Below are 9791 nucleotides of genomic sequence, written 5' to 3' on the forward strand. Positions count from 1 at the left end.
GACCACGATAGTAACATGAAAATTGGTATTTATTATTTTAAAAGTCCCTTAATGAACAACCCAAATCGTTTATATTATACAGATGAGTTTTCAAAACAATGATAAACCCGGGAACAAAAATACGATGTCCATATGATGATTCACTTGCATTACAATCTTCTAGAGTTTTTGGAGCTTCCCTTTTTATGTTCATCTTCTAGGAAGCGTAGCCATTCTGGGCAGAACTTGAATCGATAGAGAGTCTCTTTTTTGGTGATTCATCATCAGCTTGCTGATCATCAACTTGGAAATCCGATTTCCTTTTAGAATAACGGGTGTTTGAAACATTAATACCTGAAGATTCTGCAGAGGTATCATAAACTGCAGACTCAAGGAAATAACGATCCTCTAATATAGGTTGCTTTGGCTGCTCGCAACTGTCTTCAATATTTAGCTCAGCAGGGGCTATAGAATCAAGAACAGTACGTTGTCCAACTTTTTCTGATAATTCAGTATCGTTTTCAATAGAAAAATCTTGCTGTATTTCCCAATCTTTGGATACGTCGTCTCCAACACGTTGGTTATTATTGGAGGCACCGTCAAATTCATAACTATTTGATTCATGAGTCCCAACAGTTTTAGGGCTTCTTGAGTCAGAGCTTAAGCCATCTATTATATTTAAAAGCTCAGAAAAAGTACTGAGATTATTTAAAGATTCCAGCTGTGGTCGATAGTTTTTATTGAGATAATCCAGTGTATCTTCAGATCCCTCGGATCTTAAAAATTCAAAAAACTCTAAAGCAGCTGAGTTGACTAAATTAGTTTGGTCTTTGACCTTTAACATCAAGTCCAGAACTTTTCCGTATGTGTCAGTTTCTAACATGATCAAGGACATTTCTGACTGACGAGCGGCCAAACAAGAGCGAATAAATCTAAGGGCGCTCAAAACAACATATTTTCTATCGCTGTATAGTAATAGAGCCACTTTTGATGTAAGGGTTTTATATGTATCAAAACGACGAGACCAATAATCGTGTATACGAAAAAAATAACAAAAAAGCTCACACAAATGCATATACATATCAAGCTTTTTAACATCTAAACTCGATACATTTTCCAGCTCCAATAAAGGAGCAGCAAGCATATTAAAAGAGTTATCATAAAAATTTTCAATAAAATTAATTCCAATAATGTTATCGGTTTTATTTCGAACATTTCCATCAGCATTTCTGTAAGGATTATTGTATGCATAGCTACCAGGTAAACTTAGTAGCATTTTAAAAGCTTCAGAAATTTGAGCAAGTACTCCAGGATTTGATTCTTTATGCAAAATGTTAATTAAATTGGAAAGCAACGAATGTTGGGAAACGTGAGCATTGCTCAATGAAGAAGAAGCGTCCTTGCGATCTTGATCAAACTTTTGCCAAACGATGGCAGGTTCATGATCAATAATAGACACCAAAATATCGGAACCAGCATTTCGAACGGAATTGTTCTCATGTGACATTGCATAATCCAAAGCTTTCAGAAGATTAAATTTAACGAAAGTAGCAAATAATGCAGAGCAGGACTGGAATTGTAGCCCTTTAGCGATGTTGCAAACCTGCTGAATAAAGAATATACCGTCTTGCTTGCGTTGATCATCCTCGCCTTCATTCACATAAATGCTAAACAGTTCATGTAAAAATTTTTCATTTGTTTGAAGGTATTGAATAATATCAGCCTGGTTAAAGAAGATAAATGAATTTAGCACCGAAAAGGAGGGTTCGTCAACAATCCTTGAAACGACAACATCCCTTAGATACTGAAGCTTAAATGTCTGGTGAATTTTTGCAAGAATCCGTGGATCCTGAATGGGAACCACCTGCTTAAACTTTTTGGAATCCATTAAATATTCCCGATGGTTCGCTTTGATATTGGGGAATTCCGGATCGTATTCGAGAATACCAGCTACACACATTAGCTTTTCATCATTAGAGAACAACGATTCGAGTAAAGGGGCGTCGTTCAATTGCACTGACAGCGATTAGCAAGGATTTAACGAATCTAAAAAGTATAAAGTAGATTAACATACCAAAGCTTTTTATTATGGAACACAATCGATGAAGGTCATCTGTATTCTCTAGATCCTCACACAGAGGAAAAAGTTCAATAAGTCTATCAATATAATTTTCATTTGAAACATAACGAACCAAACTATCTCTTGATTGAATAGACTGCATATATCCATATACTGCTTCTTCAATTTCTTTTAAATTAGCAAGCTCTGGGGCTGGAAGATCGACCGTGTTTAGGTAGTTTTCATTAAGCGCCCCCTCATCCGTCAATATATCATCGTTGGAGTAACTTCTAGTTACCGATGATATTGCCTTTTGAACATTTGCTAAAAACATCCACATGTCTATACAACCGCTAGATTCTTGAAAGCTTAAAGCAAGATCAGTACCATTCAATTCTTGCCAGACTATGAGAGTTTCTTCTTGACGGCTGTATATATCTTCCGCAATCAATTGTGTTTTCAAAAGGATGGTTTCATTATCAGCTTCTGAACGCACAATGAAATAAGCCAACGGTCCCTCTATTTTTCCATCGCAATAACCGGTGCCACAGTCTACCCAGTTTTCATCTTCCATTTCGTACACTTTTACACGTCTGGGAATCGATGGCACTTCGATCTTCTGCAATGCAGCTGCAATTGCTTCGTCTAATTCCTCTTCTTCATTTTCTCCATCTGAAATTTCATCAATATTATTATTTAAATCTTCCTCTTCCTTCGTAGAATCCATTTCTACGGCGGATTAAGGGTAGACGTCAGCTTCGAATTTACGACGTTGGCGTTCGTCACCAAATTTTCAAAAGTGAAGACGAAATTCAAACGTGGTGGTGAATGAATGCAATACCGTAGATTGCACCAAGATTGTAATTATTAATAAATGTATTTCTCATTAAATGGCAATGCCGCTTTACTTAATTATTTGGTTTGCCTAAAATATAACAAATAGATTTGTTAAGCAGTGTACTATGTATATTTCACGTGCATAATTTTGAAGTGTTATGGCAGAATTATGTTCTTTATAGAGTCAAATAACTATTATATACGTGATCGTGGTGCTTTCAGTCACTATTTTTCATTGTAATTCGGTATCTGTTTACAACAATATCATTAACGGACGTTATGCATTTTAACGATGAGTACTTCACCGCTCGGTGTATATGCTGTAATCAATCCTTATATCGAGTTGTGTTTTAAACGTTTTATACTGTCTACAATTAGCATTTAAATCTTTTCGAAATAGTAAATAAACTAAATATGAATATAAATAAAGTTAATTATTGTCTAAACACATGTGTAGCCTCGTCAAATCAATTTTTTGCAAGTCAATCATGAGGCTCAGGGTACATTTGTAAAGTAATAGTTAATTTTTAAGTACAAACTAATGGTATTTATACCGATATATATATTGAAAGCTGCTAAAGCTTCGCTAGATATTCAAGTACTCTAGCAAATGCATCAATATAAATACAGTTTTTTTGCTTTTACTAAGTTTTATTGTTAAAGCGTAATACGAGAAATTTGCCAAATGAGAACACGAATTGAATTGATATAATTCCAGAAATAAAAATTATGTATTCAAGACGATGACTGTTGCGATATGCATGCTTACGAGTTTATCGATATATAAAAGACAAAGAGAGTTGAGCTTACCAAAACATATACTGATCCTTCATGGAGAAAAAACAAGATAACGAGGTGGAATTATATTCAATTGATTTAAAAAATAGAAATGAAAGTGCAAAAATAAAGCTTGCTTATGCGAAAGCGTTAGAGGAAAGCATTCTTTGTGAAACACGAAAAATCGAACAAGAAATTAAAGACCAAGTGGTTCAAAAGGAAAATAAAACATATTTTAATAACAAATTTGATAATCGATATAAATTACGCGACTTGGAAAAAAATTTAGCGGAGGAGGAGGTGAGAATTACGGAGATGCTTACTATTCAACGTCAAGACATTGCAATTGAAAGAAGGAAGAACACAAATTGCTTCAGTGAGTCTTCTCAAGTAGATCAATATTCAGTTACTGAAACCAATCTACAATATGCTACTAACATTGGCTTAAACCTTCTGCAACAGTTGCGGTATTTAAGGCTGCAACTGTCAGAGAAAGAAGATTTGCATAAAAAGTTGTCAGTGGATAATGCCCATTTAATCAAGCAACTTGATCTACTTTCTTCAAACATGAAAACACTTATGAAAGAGAAGACTAAGGTGCAAGGACAAAGGGATTTGCTTGAACAAAGACTACAAGGATTAATGAAAAAATTGACAGAAGTAGAGTCTTTGACCGTTTCACTTAACGATGAGAAGAACAAACTGACATTGGAATTAACAAATTTAAGAATTTGCCTTCACGAGCTTCAACTGAATGCCGAAAAAGGCGAAACTATAGATGAAAGTGAAGATTCTAAAAATACTTTGGTAACTGAGGATGAAAACGACGATTCTGTATTTTTGGAGTCTTCCTCGGATAAGTATTTTGATAGTTCATCTTTTGATGCGGAGCAAGAAGAGAAACACGATTTTCCAATAGATCCTTTTTTGTCGTTGGAATCCAATGTACAAACTTCGGTATCTCAATCATCGGCCGTTCTCAAATCCATCAATTTAGCAAAACAGGAGTTAGTGAGTGTAAATCATTTGGTAGCTGACGATACTAAAACACCGTCTCCAAATTTATCATCGGAAATAATTGAAAACACAAAAGCTGACATAAAGAAATCAATCAGGTCTCTGAACAAGGCAGTATCACCAGAAAACTCTATAGACATCGAAGATGAAACCGACAGAGATGATGAGTTTATTTGCTTCCTTTTGTCTTATCAGCAACTACAAAAGGCGCTGAAAAGTAACTTGGGCCTTTTTCAGCTTTCTTGCTTGTACCCACTTTCTCTGAATCATCTTATTCAGTCATTCTTTCAATCTCTCACCTCTCAAATTTCAATAAAAGATATTGACTCAAAAAATAAACAAGTCATTAAACTTTTCAAACCGACTAAAAGCTCAGATCGCCAGGAAATTTTTGAATTGGCTCAATTTGAACCTCGCCAAAAATTTCCTATAGATACGAATTCTTCAAAATGCGACATGTCTGCAAGTACTGAGATGCATTTGAAAGATACTGAAAAATTTGCTAATTTCAAACTAAAAGAAAACATTTTAAATCATTCTTCTATTTACGAACGTGATGTTTCTTACCTGCCTGCATTAAACAAAGGTGGACGTGAAAATTATTTAAACAATCGCGTCTCCTCTTATAGGCTTGTTAAACCTATTTTAAATTCCTATGGAAATCATGTATTAAACCGTATACAACATGATATTCTGGAGAATCACTTCTGTTGTCTAAAAAATGTCAAAGACTTTGTATGTGGTGCAAATACAATCTCCATGCAGTGGAATCTGCAAAAGAATATGGAATTTATCAGCTCTGTTTTTTCCTTAATAAAAAATGAAGTAAATGACACATCAGCTAATAGTGTCATTCTAAGGACCGATGCGCTTTCAAATGTTGCTACCACGAGGTTGAAAAGAAAATTAACTAGCGCTATTATTGACTGCTCGATTCCTCGTCGGAGGTTGCGCCACTATAGTAATCCAGAAATAGCTGAATTTAAGAATTTTAGATTATCTACGGATATTTCCCACAGTAATGTTAGGAATTCGAAAAAGCTATGTTCCAATGGATCTATGAATTGTATGAGGCAAGGCAAGGCAGTTTTTCCTCGAAAGATCCCATATCAAGAGCATGACTGGGAACAATGGGAAAAAATTGCTCAATCCTCGATGTTTAAGAATCGTTCAATTGCTTCACGTCAATCATTGGAAACTTCTGATGTTACTTTGGACATTAATATGTCTTCAAGACATTCAAACGGAACTTCCTCAATGCTTTTCAAAGACTTTACAAAACATAATAATTGGGAGGCGTCAACTTATCCGTCTGCACCTAAGAATACTCGTACTTATCCAACAGCTGAAGTTGAAAAAACTCGGCATGATTCCTCGCAATCAGCACGTCAATTGAAAGCAAGAAGTACGGCTACGACGATTTCTATTTCCTTGTCGACGGTGTCAGACGTATTCACCTTACCTCGCAATAATCTCAAAAGCAAAACAAATACGAAAAAATGCAGAGATAATTTGAATCTATCAGGTTTATCTTCTTCAACTTGTAATGCAAATTCTGTGAACAAATTGATGAAACATGTCATGATGGGAAACGAAATGATGAAGTACCCGAGAAGTGAGAGTTTCAAAATGTTTAAAAAGAGTCATTGGCGCTATTTTTGGATTAACCCGCATTGTGAAATGCTGTGCTGGTCTAAAACAAATCCATTTATTGAAAAAGGAAGGAAAAATCAAGTCAAGTCTGTGAAAATTAAGGGAATGACTATTATAAAAGCCCCAGATGCCTTAAAGAACGCCAATTTACATAATGAAGTTATTGTGATGCAGACAACTGATAAGCCCATCGTCTTAAAAGCGAAAAGCAAGAAAATTCACAATATCTGGGTTCAAGCTATCAAACAAATAAATCATAAGGCTATCTTTGATACTAAGCCCGGCATTTAAGCATGTTTCAGTCATTGCTTATAAGTTTTAAAGTAAACTGTTTCAATATTCCCTAACAACTTTTAAAGTTATACCAATTGTTTTTATTAAGCGGCATCAAATAGAAAGATATTAAACCACTGTAAACAACTAAGAATCAAATGTCTTAATCAGTTTTGTAAATGAGGTTTATACGATCAAGCTTTATTGCAATTCGACATGCACTAATGAGGATGATATACTTTCCTATTTTGTCGAAAAAATTGCTCTTTCTATACAATTCATTTTTAATCAATCAATTTATCATACGAGACATTTAAATAGCAAACAAAAGACGACTAACGTTTAAAGGTAACATCGATAATGTTAGTTTTATCAAAACAAATTATCCCGTATAAGCAAAAGAAGATTCAGACTTAACCTTGACGGAGTTTTATGTGCAAAGAATTAAACATTGCTATTACTGGTAAACATAACAAATCTGGGCGACTTTCAATTACTGAATGAATAATAAGCAACCTGTTAAATGATTTTAGTGCCCAGATGCACTTTCCGTGTATTACCCCAAGAACTTTTAGCGAAAGTTAAAAAGAGCACAATATATCTGGCTAGTTATTTTACTGCATCGTTACATCATGTTAAAACTATTAGAGCTTACCATACAAAAACTGAAAACGTCACATAATTAACTCGGTACTACTAATTAGGTAAACCGTGCTTTTGCTCATTCCCTGTGGTGTGTCTCTTCGATTCAATTTTGTAGATTGTTTTCATTTTCCTTATTCCTTTCTTTTTTTAAGAGGGGTTTGACAGATACACAGCATTTCCAATTCTAAAAATTACTCATTTTAACAATTGCCATTGCTTTTATTCAAAGGATCAGCTAATTAAGTTCCTTTTTCAATAAGGGAGAAGGATATATTGGATTCTTGATTCCCAACGGTTAAAGAAATCATCGTCAGCATTTTTATTTTGTAAGAAATGACTGTTTTTGTTGTTTTTGGAGGGCATGGAAAGGTGGCCTTGCTTTTTACTAAAATTGCTACAGAAGCTGGCCATATAGTTTACAATGTTGTACGTGATTATGTTCAGAATGAAGACATTGAAAAAGTGCATGGCAGAACTTCTGTCTGTTCACTTGAGAAGGCGACGCCTAATGATATTGCTCAGTTTTTAGCTGAAATACACCCTGATGTTGTTATATTTGCAGCCGGTGCAGGAGGTAAAGGCGGCCCTGAACGAACAAGAGCCGTCGATTATGAAGGTGCTATAAAAGTTTATGATGCTATGAGGATAGCTGGTATTCGACGCTTAATTATGATATCTGCGATAGATAATCGTGATATGAGCCAACCTCCTCCTCCTTACTATACGGCTGCTGATATAGAGCTAAGTGAGAAAATACATCAGTCAATTGGAACTTATTACCATTACAAGTACCTAGCGGATCAGGAATTAGTGCGACGCTCTAGTGATATTGATTGGACGATTTTACGTCCTTCTGGTATGACAGACGAGAAGGGTTCTGGAAAAGTTGCATTGGGTAAGATATCCATAAATTGTATGATGTCTCGTGAAAACGTCGCGCGTACTGTACTACTGTTCGCTCTTGATAATCAGTCCATCCATTTGGTGGTTGACATGACGGATGGAAATGTGCCAATATATAAAGCCATTGCTGGATTCGTCGTAAAAGGAGAATCATCCTATACTTATTCAGTATAATGTAATGACATTTTCGGATCCTTCGCGTATTATTGTAGTCCACGCATCTTTTACTCCTTTCTTAAAATCTTCTGAAAAAAGAACGAAAATTTTTCAATGACCTATGAAGCGTACGCAAATTAATAAATATTTAAGTGAGGGATACTTTAGTTATACCCTTTATAGTTGAAATAAATGGAAGATCATATCAGGTAGTGTAAACATTGTGTTATCGTTTATTAACTTTGGCATAAGCAGCTTAGTTATAACATACGGCTAGTAAATCTAATTTCTGACCTAGAGATTACTACACTCTTTGAAAACAAAATATATTAGTTTAAAATGTTAAAAGTAAATGCATTTTATTGAAGTTAACCAAAACGTGAACAAGCAACTTTAAATAAAATAATAGCCGTACATCAAGCACAAACAATTCGAACTGGTGCTAACATCTAATAAAGAAAATACAGAAATATTAAGCATAATCTAGTTCAATTGTCATTTGTTGCCTCATTATGGAATTCCAAACTCGCCGAATTTATACAATGGCGTTCGTCAGTAGGATTAGAATAACCTTCTCCTTTAAAAATATGGCCTAAATGACCACCACAGTTGGCACAAACTGCTTCTACACGATGCATTCCATAAGAGTTGTCTTCAATGCGTTTCACCTTTCCAGGTAAATTATCGAAAAACGCAGGCCATCCACAATGGCTTTCAAACTTTGTGCTAGCTTTATAAAGAAGCTCTTTACATGCAGCGCAAACAAAAACGCCCTGTTTAGGGAACTGATGAGTGAATCGTCCTGCACCTGGGTGCTCAGTACCCTTTTGTCTCATAATTCGATACTTCTCAGGACCTAGCTCCTTTTTCCATTCATCTTCGCTTTTTTCCAATGGAAATCCCATCTTTGTATTATTTTTGACGTTTTGGACAGGGTAGGAGACGTTATATGCACGTTTCAAAAGATTCGTAAACTTCGTATTTCCACAGATTGAAAAGTGTGTAGTAATCACTTTTTTCATGAAAACACAAGACGATATGTACCACAACTGGCACTACAAAAATTTTCAAGTAAGTAAACGACTTTTTGACCACTATTTATGTGAATAGGTAGGTACCAAGTAAAAACTGCTTAGTAAGTATAAAACACAGAAGAATCCGCGATCTAGTGAACCAATGCCCTGCGTATGACGCTCCACTGACGCTATAGTCAATGAGAACTAGGATGTGCGATTATAACTTATCTTTTCAATATTTTCTTATTATTTATTTAAGAAATAATTGAATTAAAACTCATTTCTTCTTTTATTAGCCGTAAAATAGCTTATTTTCTCTCCTACTACCTTTCAACAATAACTTTTTTTTTTGTTTATTGACCATTATAATCACATCAAAAGTCAAAAAATTCAATCATTATCAGAAACATCCAGCCTAATATTACTTAAAAGTTAGTTTCCTCTGAAAATTCAGTATCACAAAAGCTCGTTAATTA

The 9791-nt window shown here is 34.8% G+C and overlaps 4 protein-coding genes and 6 long non-coding RNA genes across 10 annotated transcripts; 5 read left to right on the plus strand and 5 right to left on the minus strand.

The window, feature by feature from the left end:
* Nucleotides 1–3: 3 nt before the first annotated feature.
* psy2 (serine/threonine protein phosphatase PP4 regulatory subunit 3 Psy2) lies at nucleotides 4–3046 on the minus strand. The gene is made up of 2 exons (NM_001356014.2): nucleotides 2054–3046; nucleotides 4–1995 (listed from the first exon to the last, which is right to left on the minus strand). The coding sequence occupies exons 1-2, from the start codon at nucleotides 2763–2765 to the stop codon at nucleotides 197–199; spliced, it is 2511 nt and encodes an 836-aa protein (NP_001342980.1). The 5' UTR covers nucleotides 2766–3046; the 3' UTR covers nucleotides 4–196.
* Nucleotides 92–603, plus strand: SPOM_SPNCRNA.4925. The gene has a single exon (NR_194280.1). It is a non-coding gene; the product is annotated as a non-coding RNA (long non-coding RNA).
* Nucleotides 1442–1748, plus strand: SPOM_SPNCRNA.4926. The gene has a single exon (NR_194281.1). It is a non-coding gene; the product is annotated as a non-coding RNA (long non-coding RNA).
* Nucleotides 2347–2996, plus strand: SPOM_SPNCRNA.1396. Its single transcript, NR_150275.1, has one exon. It is a non-coding gene; the product is annotated as a non-coding RNA (long non-coding RNA).
* Nucleotides 3047–3523: 477 nt separating the features above from the next.
* SPOM_SPNCRNA.1397 lies at nucleotides 3524–7037 on the minus strand. Its single transcript, NR_150276.1, has one exon. It is a non-coding gene; the product is annotated as a non-coding RNA (long non-coding RNA).
* Nucleotides 3688–6995, plus strand: num1 (dynein-anchoring factor Num1). Its single transcript, NM_001021261.3, has one exon. The coding sequence runs from the start codon at nucleotides 3707–3709 to the stop codon at nucleotides 6611–6613; it is 2907 nt and encodes a 968-aa protein (NP_595354.1). The 5' UTR covers nucleotides 3688–3706; the 3' UTR covers nucleotides 6614–6995.
* Nucleotides 6285–6839, minus strand: SPOM_SPNCRNA.566. Its single transcript, NR_150936.1, has one exon. It is a non-coding gene; the product is annotated as a non-coding RNA (long non-coding RNA).
* A 260-nt stretch (nucleotides 7038–7297) lies between the features above and the next one.
* On the minus strand, nucleotides 7298–8376 carry SPOM_SPNCRNA.4927. Its single transcript, NR_194282.1, has one exon. It is a non-coding gene; the product is annotated as a non-coding RNA (long non-coding RNA).
* On the plus strand, nucleotides 7307–8619 carry SPOM_SPBC216.03 (uncharacterized protein). The gene has a single exon (NM_001021262.3). It carries the CDS (start codon nucleotides 7574–7576, stop codon nucleotides 8315–8317), a length of 744 nt encoding a protein of 247 aa, NP_595355.1. The 5' UTR covers nucleotides 7307–7573; the 3' UTR covers nucleotides 8318–8619.
* mxr2 (peptide-methionine (R)-S-oxide reductase Mxr2) lies at nucleotides 8549–9415 on the minus strand. Its single transcript, NM_001021263.3, has one exon. The coding sequence runs from the start codon at nucleotides 9202–9204 to the stop codon at nucleotides 8788–8790; it is 417 nt and encodes a 138-aa protein (NP_595356.1). The 5' UTR covers nucleotides 9205–9415; the 3' UTR covers nucleotides 8549–8787.
* Between the last annotated feature and the right edge of the window lie 376 nt (nucleotides 9416–9791).

Source organism: Schizosaccharomyces pombe (assembly GCF_000002945.2).
Source record: "Schizosaccharomyces pombe strain 972h- genome assembly, chromosome: II".
Lineage (NCBI taxonomy): Eukaryota > Fungi > Ascomycota > Schizosaccharomycetes > Schizosaccharomycetales > Schizosaccharomycetaceae > Schizosaccharomyces > Schizosaccharomyces pombe.